General features: G+C 46.4%; 1 protein-coding gene across 1 annotated transcript in view; it reads left to right on the plus strand.

Moving 5' to 3' along the window:
• The window catches only part of SAMD12 (sterile alpha motif domain containing 12), a 1,313,302-nt gene that overhangs the window by 641,329 nt on the left and 652,020 nt on the right, over positions 1-19,953 (plus strand). Inside the window, exon 4 of the mRNA XM_085605063.1 lies at positions 775-915. Within this exon, the coding sequence (XP_085461189.1) occupies positions 775-915 (141 nt within the window). The remainder of the gene's footprint in view (positions 1-774; positions 916-19,953) is intronic.

Raw genomic sequence — 19,953 nt, forward strand, 5'->3', positions numbered from 1 at the left:
ACTCTCCTGCTTAGGTAACTTTGTGGCTGTTAGTAAAGAGGCAAACATCTACAAAACATATACAACATGATAGCTTTGTGGTTATTCATAAGCATTCCCCATGTGTTATTTTTCTATGGTCTCAGGCAAGGAATCACCCCAAAAAGAAAAATGCTTTCTATGTTTAGTAGAACAAAGTTACATTTGCAAATGCACTTTTTCACCACCCTCCTCCAGACAACCCTCTTGTTTAAGAATGAGGCCTTTGTAGCATATACATAAACCTACAATTTGTGTAGATTTCCACGCACATGCATGGCAAACTTTATACATGCCTGGCATGTCGGATATCTGTGTAGCTTTTTGGAGGAAACATTAAAGTTATCAATTTCAAATATATGTCAAAGACGTTTGTGTATCTGTTTCTAAGTAGAGCAGGGTTCTCCAAAGTCAGTCCTGAAGGGCCGGATCCATGCCAGATTTTTAAGATAACCACATTTATCTAAATGTGGATATGCTAAAAATCTGGCATGGATCTGGTCCTTCGGGACTGACTCTGGAGAACCCTGAAGTAGAGGAAGATGAGGGCCAAATTAGATTTTGTGAGAAGTGACAATAACAACATTATGGTATAGCATAGAAACTAGTTATTGCATGGGCATATCGCACAGTGCCTTTAGGTCTCGGTTTCTGACGGGTCAGATCTGGTTCTATCAATAGACATGTCAAGTAAATCTAGCATAACTTGAATAAGGTGTCTACTGTCCGTTTAAACCTGCTTTCTTCTACATCTAGGTCGTGCCCTACTCAGGCTGACTGACAAAAAGCTCGAGCGGATGGGGATCGCGCAGGAGAACCAGCGACAGTATGTCCTGCAGCAGGTCCTGCAGCTGAAAGTGCGGGAGGAAGTCCGAAACCTTCAGCTACTCACACAAGGTACATACTCATGCTTTCCTTGTCATAATACATGAAGACAAAATGAGGACTGACTCACTGCCGTGTCTTCTGTTGAGAAGCACCCCTCCTTAACAACATGGCTTATTGTTAGTCCCACTGTAATAATGCAATTCTGCAACTGCAGCTATTTTCGGCATGAATATCAATTTACCACATTTCCCACTTTATCCACCCACTGCATGTTGTGTGATTTTCAGATTTCAACAGCAAAAAAATCGGTTTGAACTAAATGCATCAAATGTTACTAAAACAAAAAGTGTTTATGCCGCACAATGGTGTGGCGTGGCATGGTTTGCCGAGGCTGTATGGTCTTTTTTTCAAGGATTTGATTGCTGTATCTAGGTCTTAAACTGGTGCTAATAAAATGAAATCTTTGCTCAAAGAGTACATATGTTTTCAAATGCAAAAATAGCAGAATAATGTGGCCAAAAATAAGTTAAATAATACTGCCACAGGATGTGCCACATTATGTTACAGAATGCTGCATAATTTGACATTTTGTGCCAAAGAATGTTGTCAATCCAGCTGCATAATTTGATCCTCCTTTGCTGCAGGATTCCAGTAGCCGTGCTTAATGCATGTATATATGTATATGTTATTTGTATAGCATGAACCTGGCAGGAAGGCAGCAGAGAGCTGTACAGGGTCAAAGACAGTCTCTCAATGTAAATGTCCGACACCTTGCAACCCTTAAGACAAAAATGTGCACAGACGTTAAAAGTAGAATGAATAGGTGTTCTTTTTGTTATATTATAAGCATTTGTAGAATGCCTTCCACCATGGTACGTTCTTAATCTAGGCGGCCATGCCATACCCTCGTGGGACATTCATCCATTGGTTGTGTGTGGCTGAATTGTTGATGTGTATTTGCACCATGCTTGATCTTTTTCCTGCTAAAAATTAAGACGCCTAAATCAAAAATAGAATTAAATAAAGAAATTACTTGAGCATGACTTAAAAACGCATTAGTAGGAGTGTTTTTGAAACTCATTGAACTTTCAATGGTTTCACTCGACTCCAGAAGGGGGGGGGGGTAACCTGGGCCCCCGCAGCGCCTGCAAAGGGGGAGGGGGTGCATTCGGCCTAACACCTATGAATATCTGTGCAATATGGGAGGCCAGGGGCCCCTCACCACATTCTGCAGGGTGCCCCCACCCATCTTTTGTGTTCCACCTATACTCGGCTCTGCTCCCATCTCCCGCTGGCCTGCGATGAATGACGTCCAGCAGACATTACTGGGGCTATTTCTACAGTAATACCATGCTGGACTTAGAAGAAAGGAGGGCGGGCAATTTCTCAGACAGCACCACAGGTAAAACTAAATTTGACGCCTTTCCCGAATCCTTTCCCCCATCCCTTCCGCATTTGTACCCCCCAATTGTGATCCTAGTGGGGACCCTTTTGTGCTCAGAGGTCACGTGCGGTTGAATGTTTCGGAGCAGAGAGCAGCCTGTGAACACACACTTGCGCATTGTCTCCTCACCTGAATCACCTTTTCAGTTGTCGAACTGGAGGGGAGAGTCCAAGGAAGGGGGCGAGGGTGAGAGGGAGCAGGAAAGGGGAGTGAGGTCAAGGGAGATCGGAGGGAGGCTAAGGGAAGTAAAGAAAACACGATTTTATAGACAGCCGAGAGGTAATGAACTGATCCGGCGTCCTGGAATGAAGGTTGGAGGCATCATTCAAGGCAGCTTAGAAGGTCAGCTGCATGCACACCCCCTCTAAGTCTGGGCACCCTGGGCCCAGCTCATCCATGTCCAAAAGTCGGCCCTGGAAGAAAGCCATTCAGTGCGAGCATCTCGGTATAAAAGGGCGGGAAAGCTTCTAAGCGGAAACGCTGCCCTTGACCCCCGGATGATTGACTCTTCCTTTCGGCTCTTGCCTTATTATGGAGAGCTGGACAAATGAAAGCAATATCTGGAGGCAGCGCCTCATCATCTTTTAATATCTCCCCTGCTTCTCCCGCAGCGATGCGGCTTGGCAGTCCAATTAGATGCCACGAAGCGCTGATGCCTGCTCCGTGGCTCTGTTCCCGTTCCCTCCAAGTCGCTGGAACGAGAAGCATGTCTCTTGTGCAGCGCGCGAGGCGAGCGCGAGCCTCCTCTGCCTCGCGCCGCTGCATCCGGCGGTGGCGCAGGGAGCTGGGCTCCTCATTAAATAACTCACCTTGTGTTTGGCGGAGAGGCGTTCACCGGCCGTGGCTGACAGATCCAGATCTTTGCAAGGGGAACTCTGTCTCTATCCTGTCTGAGTAAAAACAAATATCCACGTGTGATTAAATTCGTGCAATGGAAACGGATTTGCATTGATGTGAAATGTCGCATTTATAAATGACAATGTAAAGGCGTGTGGCCTCATGCGATGGTGTATGCTCATGCTACAGACAGTGATGGTTTTCCTTAGCAAAGAGTACGCTAAGGTTTGGCTAAAGACTGTGTTGACCTAACGAAGGGAACATCTCTTCCTATGTGCGGAAGACAAATCCTTTGAGAAACGTGAGCTTATTATTTGCAAAATGTATATATTATGCATACACAATACAAGGCATGCTGGGTGACGGCGAAACAACGTTGAAGAGCGCGTTGGCAGTAAACATCAGAAATAACGCTAATTAATAGAACATATCGGTCTCATCCTGGTGGGTCTCTTTAGGTGAATACATATACAGGGTAATTGTTTTGAAGTCGTTCGTTTTGTTGGAGCCAAATGACAGTTTAACCCCTTCGCTGCCAGGCCTTTTCCCCTCCTGTGCCACGCCCTTTTTTGGCTATTTGGGGTAGTGCGCGCTGAGGTCCCTGTAACTTTTTGACCACATAAGGTATCCACGCCAAATTTGCGTCCTTTTCTTCCAACATCATGGGGATTCTGAAGGTACTCAGGGTTTGTGGATTCCCCTGGAGCGGTCACAGAAAAGAGCCAAAATACAACAAAATTTTGTTTTTTTGAGGGAAAATGGGAAAAACGGGCTGCAAATGAAAGCTTCTGAGTTTTTCCCTGCAAGTGTTATCAAAAAAAGGGTTTGTGGGGCTAAAATCACCCTTTTCCCAGCTTTTAGGGGATACCAGACTTTTGTCAGAAACCCAAAAATTTTTACACAGTTTTGGCATTTTTCTGGGACATAGCCTATTTTTGCTATTTTTTGTGCTTTCGACCTCCTTCCAGTTAATGGTAGAAATGGGTACAAAAGCAATAATGGATCCTGGAAAGCTATACATTTTAGAGAAGTAGACAAAATTCTGAATTCAGCAAGGGGTCATGTGTGTAGATCCATCAAGGTTTTTTTATAGAAACTAACAGTTAAATATAGGATAAATTGAAAATTTGTTGAATAAAAGACTTTTGTGTCAACGTTTTCACCTGTAACTTCTACTAATTATGACAGCTCTTTGAAAGCAATATACCGTTACATCCGCTGGACATTACTGGTTGTGGGGATATATAGGACTTGTAGGTTCACCAAGAACCCGACGAACCCAGATCCAAAAACTGAGCAGCAACTTGCAATGGTTTTTTATTATGTACCGGGTATATAGTAATTATTCTGTAAAACTGTGTACATGGAAAAATCGGTATGAAAGACACCTATGTATTTCTGAAATGGGAACAAAATATAGAGTTTAGAAACAGTAGATATTTGCACATTTCTGAAATTGGGAATACTCATACTAGCATGAGAATTATCAGTCATTTTTTAGAATGACTTCTTTTTTACACAATGTCTTTCATTTGGAAGGCAGAAATGCATCGAAAGTCAATAGGTAATAACAGTTCCTTTACAAATCTGAATTACCCTAAGTCTCCCGATAAAATGGTACCTCACTTGTAGGGGTAGGCATAGTGCCCACGACAGGAAATGGCTCAAAACCCAACGTGAACACACCACATTTTCACAATGCAAAATTACCCTTTTTTAGCAAAGTGCCTAGCTGTAGTTTTTTAACCCTAGCTCTGCCGGCACCTAGGGAAACCTAGCAAAACTATACATTTTTGAAAACTAGACACCCAGGGGAATCTAAGATGGGGTGACATGACTGCCTCCCACCAGGTTCTGTTACCCAGAATCCCTTGCAAACCTAAAAAATTGCCAAACAAAACACTTTTTCCCCACATTTTTCTGGTGGAAAGTTCTGGAATCTGCGTGGATCCACAAATTTCCACCCGCCCCGCGTTCCCCACAGTCTTCCGAGAAAAATGGTACCTCACTTGTGTGGGTCAGCCTAGTGCCCGCGTCAGGAAACGGCGCAAAACGTAACATGGACACACCTCAATTTCGTAGCGAAAAATGACCCTTTTTTGGCAAAGTGCCTAGCTGTAGTTTTTGAACCATAGCTCTGCCGGCACCTAGGGAAACCTAGCAAATCTATACATTTTTGAAAACTAGACACCCAGGGGAATCCAGGATGGGGTGACTTGACTGCCTCCCACCAGGTTCTGTTACCCAGAATCCCTTGCAAACCTCAAAAATTGCCAAACAAAACACATTTTCCCATATTTCTGTGGTGGAAAGTTCTGGAATCTACTTGGATCCCCAAATTTCCACCCACCCAGTGTTCCCCAAAGTCTTTCGAGAAAAATGGTACCTCACTTGTGTGGGTCGGCCTAGTGCCCGCGACAGGAAACGGCGCAAAACGCAACGTGGACACACCTCAATTTCGCTGTGAAAAATGACCCTTTTTTGGCAAAGTGCCTAGCTGTAGTTTTTGAACCATAGCTCTGCCGGCACCTAGGGAAACCTAGCAAATATATACATTTTTGAAAACTAGACACCCAGGGGAATCCAGGATGGGGTGACTTGACTGCCTCCCACCAGGTTCTGTTACCCAGAATTCCTTGCAAACCTAAAAAATTGCCAAAAAAACGCATTTTCCCTACATTTCTCTGGTGGAAAGTTCTGGAATCTGCGTGGATCCACAAATTTCCACCCACCCCGCGTTCCCCAAAGTCTTCCGAGAAAAATGGTACCTCACTTGTGTGAGTCAGCCTAGTGCCCGCGACAGGAAACGGTGCAAAACGTAACGTGGACACACCTCAATTTCGTAGCGAAAAATGACCCTTTTTTGGCAAAGTGCCTAGCTGTAGTTTTTGAACCATAGCTCTGCCGGCACCTAGGGAAACCTAGCAAACATATACATTTTTGAAAACTAGACACCCAGGGGAATCCAGGTAGGTATGGCTTGCGTGGATCCCCCAACGTTTCCTTACCCAGAATGCCCTGCAAACCTCAAATTTAGCTGAAAAAATCACTTTTTTCACACATTTTTGTGTGGGAAAGTTGTGGCACCACCGGGCTGACACAAATTTCCCACCACCAAGCATTCCCCTGGGTCTCCCGATAAAAACGGTGCCTCACTCGTGTGGGAGGCCCAAGTACCCGCGACAGGCAAGGGCCCACAACGTAGTGAGGCGACATGAAAATTGCCCATCTCAAAACGATCTGGTTTTGCAAGGGGGTCACTTGGGTTTTTGGCCCGGTGCTCGGCGGCCACCTCGGGAAACCTACCAAACCCACACATTTCTGAAAACTAGACACCTGGGGGATTCCAGGGAGATATGGCTTGCGTGGATCCCCCAACGTTTCATTACCCAGAATTCCCTACAAACCTCAAATTGAGCTGAAAAAATCACCTTTTTCACACATTTTTGTTTTTCGGAAAGTTGTGGCATCACCGGGCTGACACAAATTTCCTACCACCCAGCCTTCCCCCAGGTCTCCCGATAAAAATGGTGCCTCACTCGTGTGGGAGGCCCAAGTACCCACGACAGGCAAGGGCCCACAACGTAGTGAGGCGACATGAAAATTGCCTATCTCAAAACGACCTGGTTTTGCAAGGGGGGTCACTTGGGTATTTGGCCCAGTGCTCGGTGGCCACCTAGGGAAACTTACCAAACCCACACATTTCTGAAAACTAGACACCCGGGGGATTCCAGGGAGGTATGGCTTGCATGGATCCCCCAACGTTTCCTTACCCAGAATGCCTTGCAAACCTCAAATTTAGCTGAAAAAATCACCTTTTTCACACATTTTTGTGTGGGAAAGTTGTGGCATCACCGGGCTGACACAAATTTCCTACCACCCAGCGTTCCCCCAGGTCTCCCGATAAAAACAGTGCCTCACTCGTGTGGGAGGTCCAAGTACCCGCGACAAGCAAGGGCCCACAACGTAGTGAGGCGACATGAAAATTGCCTATCTCAAAACGACCTGGTTTTGCAAGGGGGGTCACTTGGGTTTTTGGCCCGGTGCTCGGCGGCCACCTAGGGAAACCTACCAAACCCACACATTTCTGAAAACTAGACACCTGGGGGATTCCAGGGAGGTATGGCTTGCGTGGATCCCCCAACGTTTCCTTACCCAGAATGCCCTGCAAACCTCAAATTTAGCTGAAAAAATCACCTTTTTCACACATTTTTGTGTGGGAAAGTTGTGTCATCACCGGGCTGACACAAATTTTCAAAGCAGATTCTCCCCTTTCCAACGATACCTCTCCCATCTTTCTATGTGCTCAGGGGGCTGAGATAGCCCCCTGAGCACGTAGAAAGTGAAACTGAAATGAGCCTCTTGGCTCATTTCAGTTTCACTTTCACTGTAATGACGTCGGCGCAACGTGCGCGCCGATCGTCATTACAGTGAAAGTGGGGGGGGCTCGGGAGCTGGGGAAGCTCTTCCCTAGCTCCTGAGGCTATTTGCACTAAAAGGGAATCCCTCTGGTGCCCCCACCAGAGGCATTCCCCAGGGAATGCCTCATGACGAGCTGGACTCGTCATGGGCACAGCGCGACTGTGCTCCATGACGAGTCCAGCCCGTCATGGGCACACAAGGGGTTAAGCAACAGTGGAAAGAGGTATTTTTGGGGGTAGGGCGCAGGGCAGGCTCTAGGGCGATTCGATCGGTGCCACCGCACCGGGCGTTGATTTGGGGTGGGGGCGCCGTGTTTGCAAATATATTATGGCTTCCCCGTTCCGTGCCTCCAGCAATTTCATACATAAATAAAAACGTCAGGATAGCTACCGGATTAATGCCCTTCCTGGAGAAGAGGGAGGAGTTTTGTCTAGTGGAAGTTCGACTCCTCCTAAAGTAGCTCAGCAGGTTAATATTCCTGCTGCTAAGAACGTGTGCAATACAGATCACAAAATGCATATAATGTCAATAGGTCAGTGGGTTACTGCTTTTGTCGAGAGATCTTTTTGTTACTTACAGTTTATAAGTTAAAATCCTAATATGGAACAATGAGCTATTAACTGTCATCAAAGAGGTGCATGCAAACTGCAAGGTGTATATTACACCTACATGGTTTTTTGCCCTGTCTTTCCTTAACCTAATCTTGCAAAAAGGGTTAATTTGGGTAGAAATGAATTATTATTATTAAAGAGAACCCCTAACAATTAGTGTTATTTTTTAAATTCTGAATTTGTGATTTTCCAGACCAAGGACTCCTAAGCTATGCTGCCTACCAGTACGGTGGCATTTGACTCATACATCTTGTAATCCTCTGTCTTATGTAACATTTCCTATACACTGATTTACATGTGTGATTGTCTCTGTTAAATGTGTGTATGATGTAAAGTGCTCTGACACTTCACACTGGTATGAGTGGCGCTATAAAACTAAATGAATCTGTGAGACTGGTTATGGAGACTTGAGGGGCACTGTTAAATGGTGGTAGTGAGGGAGTCTGTAGCAGCGGCAGTCATTGGGGGGCGCCAACAAACATTTTTGCACAGGGCGCCACCAGTGCTAAAGCCGGCCCGGGTGTGGCGTTCTGTTCAAAGCATCCACACCACAGATGAGATGCGTACCCCATTGAGAGCGGCCTTCAGAGTGTTTTAACTCAGTACGCTCTTCTTGATTGGACAAGAGCTTGCTCTACAGAATGAAAGGGCAAGATTACCTATTTAGGATGTCAATTAGAACTGGGCAGTAACAGGACATGCAGCAGAAATTGGTGGAAATTCGGTGAATGTCCAATCCACCCAACTCTCACTTCTCCTACCTCACATGAGCTGTGCCGTAATGGTGGAGCCACCGTCGGCTCTGTCAAATAAAACCTTCCTAGGAGCCCAGCTGCTGCACCGCCATCGACTCACTCGTATGGTTTCTGACTTCCTATCTGCCATCTTATTCTCCTTGTGGGGGCCACCATCTACTTCATCGTGGTCTCAGGCATCAAAAGCAAACGATGTTGACCACATATGGGTAAAAAAAACTGCCAGCTTGTCAGAGACATAGATTGTTTGTCTTTCAGAACCAAATATCTGGTTTTCGGCTTTGTGTTGCAATCTGCTGTCTTGTAATGCCTACCAGTGGCGGCTCCTCCGCTAAGGTGGAGGAGTGTCGCCCCCACTGACCTCAATAGGAAAAATAAAATGATAATAACGGATAGGTATTATCGTTTTATTTTTCCTATTGAAATGAACGGGTCTTAGGGCGGGGCTGGCCAGAGTAGGGCAAGGAGTGGTTTGCACTCCTTCAGTGCACATGACTGCTTGGCAGGCCTTCTCGGGCCAGCCAAACAGCCCTGCCCACTTTGCATCCTCTCCACCTGGCTTGCTTTACAAAGCCTGGTGAGGAACATGCAAAGCCTCCCAGTCTGAGCGTCGTACTTCGGTGCTCAGACCAATCACAACGTTGCATTGCAGTGTAGTGATTGGCTATTGGGAGCCTGGGTGCTTCCTGCTCCTTCCTGCAGCTGGTGGAGACAGGAAGAAGAGGACGGAGAAGAGGCGGCTGCCAGCCTGCCCAGGTAAGTGTTTTTTTGTTGTTATTTCGTTCTGTCCTGCACCTGACCATCTGCCCCTCCCCCCCCCCCTGTCCCACTACTCCCGATCGGTAGGAGCCGCTACTGATGCCTACCTGTAATATCCTGGAATGTTTGTGTTTAAGAATGTGATTGAACGCAGCATGACGGGGCTGACTGTGTCTATTGGTTACCAGTTTAGGATGTCATTCCATCATGGCAGGCTGGCTGGCATTGTAAAAGTGCACTCTTCATATTGACAGAAACACTTTTGGTGAGAAATTCCTGCATATGCATTGGGACATTAAATAGGGGAGGCAAGCTGTGGCTGGGGCACCAGACGGGGTGCCATTGCTGCTGCAGCTGTTTTGGGGCCTCAGTGATGCAGGAACCATTTTCAGAGTAGGGGGTGCTGCCATCAATGTCATTTCTCCGGAGTCACCTAAGCAGGAGAGTGGTAAAGGTGCAATATGTAGCCAGCTGATGTGAATTTTGGAGCACAGTGTCATAAATAAATTACTTAAGCATGGTGTGGTGGTGCACTGTCATTTAAAGACAGCACATTTTTCCTGGAAATGGCCACTACATTTGCTAGTAAATCTATAAAGCACACAAACGACAATCTATGGAAATCGCATTTCAGCGAATAATTATCATTTGCGCATCACTAACTAAAGTGACTTGATTTGTTTTGAAACTGTTTCTATCACATTTTAAAATTACAAAAAGCACTTCATCTGAGCTTTAACTGCTGATATATTTGAAATATTTATACAGCCCGTTTGAAGGTATTTAAATGGTGTTTTAGAAAAAATGACAAACTACAGCCTTTCCTTTCACGCTACATTTACTCCAGAAAGATTGCCACATAGTTAATTTTACAAAATGCTCACATTTTGCATTCAGAGAATGAAAAGTGAATCCCAATCTCCATGTTAAATGAATGAGCAGCAATTTGTCTGAAGACATTTGACCTCTGTCTTTGAATGCAGAGCAAATGTGGAAAGATAAAGACAAAATATAAAGGCATCCCTGCTGCTCATTTACCTACTGACCACCAGCATAGTTATTTTTTGAGGGTACTGTAGCACCCCTACTTCCAGCGTCTATGGGTGGCCTGTTAACAAATGCCCTTAATCGGCAATAAAAGGTGGGTATGGAAGGAGCCAGAAAAGACCAGTGTGATATGTTAACAATAGTCCTATTTGCACAAGAATGATTTATGGAGATAATTAGGGAACGTTCTGTTGTCCTTATGCTGGAATCATGATTGGACGTGAAGGCGTTCATAGAGGTCAAACAGTTCTGAAGATGGGGGCCATCTTAGAAGAAACAGTTTTCTGAGAAATCTCTTGATGTATCCCGGTGATGGTTCCAGGGTCTCGGGAACACACCGTATGGTTCTCTGTAAGTTGCAAGTTTGGACAGGAGTGCCATGTTTCACCGTCAGCAGCAGAGGGGCAGTGGTAGTAAGCACTGAAACAGCGCATGTCGGTTTGGCTGGCCAGCCAAACCGTCATGCGCATTTTGATATCGCCAGGCTGTTCCTCGGAGATAACAGCAGTGCTTCGGGGCATAGTCTCCCAGTCCCTGCTGGAGCATGAAACTGGCCCACTCCACCCAATCCCAGTGCTTCTCTCATGCTAGGAGTAATTGCATGTGAGAAGCGCTGGGATTGCATGGGGCGTCTAGAAGCCTGTGCTCCTGGGGATTGTAATACCAAGATCACCGATGCGCAGCATGGCAATGGAGCAGAAGAACACAAAACAGCAGCGAAAGATAAGTGTTGGGAGAGGAGTTGGCCTAATGGCTAGGGCGGTCGACCTGGAATCTGGGGAACCGGGTTCAAGTCTCGGCAACGACGCTGAACATCCTGTGATTCTGGGCAAATCCCTTAATCTCCCTGTGCCTAACAAAAAAATAAAAAAATGAATGTGTCCTCATGTAACGCAACTGGTGCTATGTAAAGCTCTCTGATACCCGAAACCGGGTCAAGTTCGCGCTATATAAAACTCCGTAAAAAAAAGTGTTTAAACTATTTAAAAAAAAGAAATTATTCCCTTCACTGCCCCCGCTGCCGCTGCTGATTTTGAAGACTGACAAGAGGTCCAGTAGCACCTGCGGGTATATTCCTCTTTACAATCAAGATGGTATTGTTAGTCATTTATAGGGTTGCAGCCACAATGCTGCACTAAGGGTGGACACTTGGACCATATTACAGAAAGTGCCCAGGGGGTGCAACAGGAGTTTGCTTCCAATTGTGCTCTCTGCCCGCCTCTTCTACATTTTCCTGTCCCTCGGCATTGAAATTGCAGACCAGAAATGTTAAACTGCTGGTCTGACTTTCAGTGCTGTTCTGTCCCCGGGGCAGTTATGATTGGTTGTCTGCTGTGGAGACAGCACATTGTTTATGTAATTTAGCGCTCAGTTCCTGTCTGTGAAGGGCACACTTCATTGATGGTGGGCCCGGCTCAGACATGGATAGGGCAAACATTTTACAAGAGCAGGTTGATTTGCTTGGATTTGTTTGATGGTGTGCAGCTTGGGTTTGATGGCTCCCACTAGCAATGGGAGCTCGTGGGTCACTGGGTGGTGCTGCAGAGTTTTTTTGTGTTCTTCAGATGTTGCGTCTAACCTGAGTGAGTTTTCAACTAAATTAGTTGGTGATCAGCTGTCTTAACGAGAATAGGTAGGGGGAAGCAGTGAGATTACAGTTTCTTAAGGGTAGTAACCAGTGCCTATAGAGTACCCAGGTAGCAACAGAATGTTAAGAGAGGTGATGAAATGAGAGGTAAGACAACAATATGGGGCCAATTCACAAAGGCATTTTAAAGTACGTAAAATAGTTCTCCTGTAGTACTCTTTTACATGCTCTTACATAATTTTTTGCATTGTCCCAATACATTAACCTCTTCGACGCCGATGACGGAACGGTTCCGTCATGCACGTCGGTTGGGCTGTGCTTATGACGGAACCGTTCTGTCATGGCCCCGCCCGCGCTCAGAACCTTCAGCACCGCGCGGGAATCCGCGCAGCGCTGAAGAGGTTAAAATAGGAATATTGTGAGAATATTCATATACAATAGTATAAACAGAAAGGACTGTGCCTGCGTTACAATTTTGCTAATAGAGTTAGACATTCAGGGTTGATTCACAAAGGCATGTAGGAGTACGTAAATGAGTGAGTGCTCCTGGACTATTATTTCCAATACTCTTAAATGCTAAATAGGCGCCACTTGAGGAAGAGGAAGCCCTGTAGTTTTGAGACATATTGTTGATGTGAAAAGTTTCTAAACGCCAATTTTGTACAAAACAGAGGACAAATGTGGTTTATTGATGGTGTGTCCTTGTGCTCTGATCAATTGTCTTTTTCCCTTTTTGGTTAAATCAGTGCTGTTTTTGATGTGCATTATTGTCAGTTCCATGTTTGGCTGGAAGAGGACCTGTTCCAAAAATATCGCCTTTTGATACGCATCTTACATCTACATTATTGTGATGATGATCAGTATCTATATTTGTCTTTTATTTAGATTTACTCCATGAACAATTTAGTAACGCTGTAGTCAGTATGTGTTTATGTCCTGATCATCTTCCCATAGTGAACAATTGGGCAAACTGCTGCTGTTGGATCTATACGAAGTCTTCTAACAGTAGAGAATATCCGTGCTACTCAATCCCTGGAGGGAGCATAGGGTATTAATGATACCCCAGCCAGGATGCCGGTACTGTTGCAGGGATTCTGCTCATGCACAGAACTATGCGCAGGAAACCAGGACCTCAGTGAATTGCGGTGTACCAAAAACTCACCTCAGTACCCAGAACCCCCATACGACTAGCATCAGTGTCTCATTCGTTCTCCGTATCATTTCGAAGCTACCAATGATTAGACAACCCAGAACAAGCGACTTCGAGTACTCTCAAGAATGGTGGGAATCAGAAACACCTTTTCGTTATTATTCTCATATCCGTCCACAAATAGAGTAATCAGAGACACAGTAAAATTTAAAATGTTTATTTTTAACTGCGTGCTCTATGATGCAGTACTTTGGCTAACATAAGCAGGCAAATGATTAAAAACAAAACCATCAGCATTGTTACAATACCATAGAAAATGAAGGGAGAAATCATATTACAAATGATAGTGGAAAACAACCACCCTCCCTTCACACAAGAAAGCTAGTATTATGAAACTAATAGAAGGTCTCAAGGTTTTAATGGGGAACCCCATACCGTAAATATCAGCTTAGGTGAATCACATCTCAGCATCAGCTCTGCTCTGTGTCCGGAAAAGGTCTTCTCCAAAGTGTCTGAATCATGCACGCAAATTGCAATATTAAAGGCACCCGAGTTTAAGATATTTGCATCTGTGTGCGTGTTATGGCTAGAGCGTGGGCCGATCAACATGAATTCAAAAGCATACATTGTTATTTGACCTTGACGGCTTCTGCACACAGTGTTCAGACTAAGGTCGCGGTGCACGTCTAGGGATGTGAACAGATCGTTCTCATGTGAAGAAAAAGCAAGCAAGCAGGTTTTCTTATAATAACAGCTACCTGCAGTGTCGTGTGCAAAAGCAGCAAAAGTGGCAAGATGGCGTTTTACATCTAAGACGCTTATGCTAACATAGCAATGTGTGTACACGGAACTCCGTCTCCACTACACCCTCCCTTGATCGGACCACTAACAAATAGGGAAGGAAAGTAAGAATGCAGAGTTCAAGTTCGACAGAGAAAGAACCAAGTTCATGTATTGCCCATCCATATAATTGGTAGTGCCAGTTCGAAAAACCCGTTAGAAAAAGGAAAAAATGTAACATCTCGCAAAGGCGCGACGGAGCCTAGTGTAGAGTAAAAAAATAGAAAAAATTTAAAAATTTGGGGTTGGAGTATTGGAAGATGGACAACTCCCAAATTAATCCATCAACTTGTAAGCACAATAAGTAGCAACAGCCTCCAAGAGGAAGTCATTATAATGTTCTGTAAAAGATTCCGCCATCCAGTCTAGCAAAGGAAATGAACATACATGTTCTTCGATAACTGGAGCCTCTAGCACAATCAGAGGACAACTTGCGTGTTCTTCAAGATAACTTCTCGCCAAGAAGTCACATGCTGCCGTATATATATCCTAATTCCCTAGGACTCCATGTGCCGCTCCACAGGCCATAATCCCGATGCCAGAACAGTCCAACTCATGAGCCACTAAGGAACTCATTAGTCGATCATAATCCGGGGCAGGAGACGCCGAGTTTGACAGGCACAAATCCAGAGCCCATTCGAAAGGACAATCTAAGCAATGAAAAACAGGTTGCACGCAAGCAAAGTAGGAGAACCGGAAGGACAATCCATAGGCTACGCTGAAAGTGGCCAGTGGTAATGTTCCATAATATTCAAGTATCCGGTTACGAAGGTGAAGCAGCCGGGGCAGGCTGTCGTGTGATACATATCGTGCAGCCATTGCGCAGCAAACAGACCAACAGGAGCACACCAGCCGTGAGGGTGAGAATCAACGGAAGCCCGCCGAAGACGCTGGAAAAAATAGAATGAAAAAATGACGGTATCACACCAAATATTGTTTGGAAGGAGGTCACGAGGCCACAACTTTGAAAAAAATGCACTAAGCCAGTAGTTGACGAGGCATTGAATATAGTATGAATCGGAGCTCCGAAATGAAGGCGCATGCACCTCGGTGCGGGTGTTTGCCACGTGAAGGACGAATGTTTCACGGGAGGAAGTCAGTGCGACTTCTTTTTGAGACAATAGAGCACTTATTCTGCTCATCTTGTTGAACTCTGCTTTCAAGGTTGGGATGGAAGGCCAGATGGATACATCCAGTCTCCCATGCGGGGGCGGGAAAAGGACATTTTTACAGCAGACTACGCGTTGTGAGACAATTACAATTTACAAAATTCCCACTAGCATCCCGCAGCATGCCTCATTATTTAAAAGCAAAAGCTAACGTTAGCTAACAATGTAAAAGTGGGTGTAATTGCTGGCACAGGATTTCCCTTCAGAATGCAAGCTAAATTCGGTGCCTGAACGTTGCAGGTGCCATGCAATTGTATGTGCATACAGACAACTGAGTGATCAGGTGTGGAAGTGCATTCCTCCCCTTTCAAATAAACTTCTTTACCCTCTCTCATGCACCTGTATGTAAATGGGAGTGACCAAACTTCATGCAGGAAAGCAGTTCCCAATGGTTCATATCTGCCTAGGGCATAATGTTTCATACATGAACTGAACTTAAAAAATGGAAACGGCAAGGTGATTAAACTGTGGATAAGCCACACTGCTGAGTTCGATTCGGCCACAGAGTAAGGTAAAGGTTCTAACTTTTCAATATGCAGTAATGAGTATGTTGCATATTTAATGGACATGAATTGTTGTTTTGCAGTCGGATTAAACAGCAGGAATAAAGATGATGTATTCATGTAGTACCAGGGAACTTTCCCAGCTTTCAATGTTTGCAAAGTCCATGCAAACTGCATAATAGAACGCAATTGATTTTGACCATGGTATAAAACAGATATATCATCCTGTACAATATCCACAACAGATGAAACAATATTATCTAATGTATACATTTTGGAAGAAAGGGTGTTAATGCTATTATCGACTACAGCTAGAATTTTTCCCAAATTTGCTTGATCAATAGCTCTTAATCTGGAAGCAGCCTAAATTTGAGATAATTTCCAAACTTCGTTATATATAGCATACACCCATCTTTTGGATCTGCCACCCACAGGACCCTCAACAAAATCATTCAAATCTACTTTGTCGTTCAATTTTGATAAATTAAGTTTAACAGATGCCAAGGTGGAATGTTGCAGCCAGTTCTGACATAACTTCCCGACCGAATAGGTAGTAACAGAATGGGAAGATTCAAATCGAGGGTCCACTCTAACCTGTGTATAGCCAGGTTATAGACCCAGGAAACGATGTTGACAGGAATCTGAGCTCTTCTGCCATATTAACCAACCTTCAGGATAAAAATTGGAAATGTTGAAGGACGTATTGGTGATATAGGACTGCAACACATCAAAGGACAGATCTGTGTGATTAGTCCATTTTGGATAATCTCCCAGATCAGGAATAGAGGGGGAATTTAACTTTTTAGAAGTAGCCAATCCAAAACAGGTGGTTTGAAAAATTGGTGAGTTTAAAAACAAAATGTGGTTTGGGATAAGGCAAGCACGATGCAGAGCTTCTGTACCCTGTACCTGCCAAGCTTTAGAACCCCAAACCCATTTAAGATCGATGGTATCTTTCCACAGCTCATAGCCCCCAATAGCCAATTCATCCATAAAGGATTTGGAATACAATAAATTAGTTTGTGTCAGTCTGACTTTTGAAGCTGACTCGGCAGCCACCTTAAAATAAAAGGCTACAGGAGTAGACGCACTGAAGTCAGTAAAATATGTAAATATGTCTACTAGAGTCTTGGAGCTGCCTTCAACGGGCACTGGGCAATGCTCCCATTTCGTATAATTGACAACATTTCTAAATGTATTCGCTTTATGCAGGAAATGATTGCCATAATGTTGGTGTCATGCCCCCACAGACTGGACGAGGCAAAGGAGATTGGTGTATAAACTTTTATTGGGGTGTACAGGAGGGACTGTGGAACTGTCGATGCTGAAGTCGGCTCTCCGCCGTGGTCTGTATCCCCGGGCTCTGTCGGTTCCGTGCACCGATGCCGGTCTATGCTGCTTTTCCTGCTCCCGTGGGCTGTCCTGACGGGCGTCCCCTCAGTAAAGAAAATATGAGACGGTCAGGGTCTTATCTCTCCCTGCTATTATTCTTACGCGCATAAGCTTTTGCGCTAGTCCCCTTGTTGTTTGTCTTCCCCTCTCCAATCACTCAGTGGAACCCGTGTGGTTATTCAGGTTTTAGCCTTTCTCTCCCGTCCCGGGCCCTTGCTTCAGGCAGATTCCCATTGGAGGTGAGCGTGCATTTTCCCTGGCCCCCAGTCGTGCTTGCCCCTGAGAAAGAAAAGAAAAGGAAGCCTCCCGCCCCTTTGGGTATTCCCCTGCTGTCTGGGTGGCCCCCTACCTACAGACCGGAGAAGCCAGACTGCGCTTGCCACCACCCTACCAATGTGCGCCCTGTCTTCCCTATCACTTGCCTGAAACCGGGACCCGATGATAGGGTCCAGGCCGTCTCGTCCGTAGCGCCTTCCTCGGGGTACGTCCCGGTTCTCCTCTGGATCCTCCCGTCGTCGCTTTGGGCTCCCGTTGGACCAGATTCCTCTGTCTCTTCCTTCGGTATCGTCTCGCCTTCCTCCTCGTGTCGTGGGTCTCCGTGTAGCTCCTCACATCCTCGGCGTTCCACACATGCTGCTCCTTCTTCCCGGTTTTTCTGCTCCCCCAAGCTCCGCCCCCTGGCCGTCGCCAGAGTCAGCACCAGTCGAGTCGGCTCGGTGCCCCCGGGATACTCCTGTTGGTCTTCACAGCTCTTCCCGTCACAGTTGGTAACAAAATAACTACCCATAGTTTGCTGTGTCTAAATATAAACCTTCAGCATCAAAAGCAGCATAATATTTCAAATCAGAAAAAAGAGCCTCTACGGCTTTGACATCCCAATCATCAGAGTGGATGTTTTGTTTAACAACATCCCCCATAGAAACACGAAGTACATTGGGAACATTAATCACTTCTGTGGGACCATGAATTTGAAATCTAACAGCATCCCATACAATCCCATCCAACACAGGCCAGGCAGTAATCCGATCCTTGGTCCATTTCTGGAAGGGTCTCCACTTGGCTGTCACGGGAAAGATAGCCGTCGCAAAAATGATCCTGGTCCCGCGCCTGCTTTACCTCTTCTCCAATCTTCCGGTGGTTCCCCCGCGATCCCTGTTCCGCGAGCTGGATACCCTGCTTGGGACCCTCATATGGGGCAACGGCCGCCGGCGTATAGCCCTGGCAAAACTGCAATTACCCCTTGACCAGGGTGGGTTGGCGGCTCCCTCATTCGAGGCGTATTTCCTTGCCGCCCAATTACAGTGGGTGTCACGTTGGACGGCAGGCCGGGCACAAGAGGAGCTGATCACTGAGACGGGGCGGATTCAAACCCCCACTGTCCATCGCATGCTGCTGCCGGGTGCAACACCGCCGCTATCCCGGCCCCTCCAGGTCATGACAGCGCGCGCCTGCTTGGCGCGTGTTCACCGACTTAGTCGGGATACTCCCCTGTACTCTCCTCTGCTGCCGTTGGTGGGGCTCCCCAGGGGTCGGGCGTATTACGCAGAGCGAATGATGCAGGTGTGGACGGATCATGCTGTGACGGAGGTGGGTATGCTGTTCTCCGGGGAGAGCTTGCAGACCTTCGATGCACTGGTCGGGGACTTTGAGCTTCCCGGGGGGCAGTTCCTACGGCATAGGCAACTTCTCACGGACTGCCGCAGGCAGTGGCGTGGGATCGATATGGAGCCCCCCACGCACCCGGTCATCTATGCGATACTGCAGATGGGGTTGGGTCGCCATCTTGTCACTTGGATCTACAAAGCGGTACGGACCCTGCGGAGTCCTACGCTGGCGCCCCTCAGAGAACACTGGGAAGATGACTTCTAAAGGCCTCTACATGACAGGGAGTGGACTCGGGTCCTTGAATACACTAAAAAAGTATCCGGCAATTACCGGTTTAAGAACATACAGTTGCATATACTACACAGGGCGTATCTCACCCCGAAAAGCTGCAGAAATATTTCCCTGACTGGGGCAACTGTTCGGTTGCCCCAGATGCCTGGAGCCCGCTGCCTCGTTTAAGCACATGTTTTGGGATTGTCCGACGCTTTATAGTTACTGGCACACGATTCATACTGCCCTTAAATCGGTTACGGGGTTACAGGACCTGGACACATGGGAGGCGTGTGCACTGGGTATTCATGGGCGACATAAACACCAGAAGGTGGAAAGGAGGTTTGCTTTCCTGGTGTTGCTCCTAGACAAACGATGCATCGCTATGCATTGGAAGACGCCGGGGGGGCCCCCTCTAGCGGCATGGGTGGGAGCAGTCAAGAAGTGGGGCAAGGCAGAGGAAACAACACTCAGAATGGAGGAGGCCCGAGGGATGCGCAAACACCCGATCTCCATGCCATGGGCCATGTTAATGCACGCTTTCGCGCAGGAAACAGCAGCTGTGGCGAGTTCAAGACTGATTGACCCCCCGGGGGCGCCCACGACTCCGGAGCCCACCCCGGGAAATGCGCAGGCAGTCCAAGCACCCGGTGACTCGCAGAGGCAGACACCACAGGTCCCACCGCCGGGTCCCTCATAGGCAATGATCGGTGCT

This window comes from Triturus cristatus, chromosome 5_1, assembly GCF_964204655.1.
Source record: "Triturus cristatus chromosome 5_1, aTriCri1.1, whole genome shotgun sequence".
In the NCBI taxonomy this organism is placed as follows: Eukaryota; Metazoa; Chordata; class Amphibia; order Caudata; family Salamandridae; genus Triturus; species Triturus cristatus.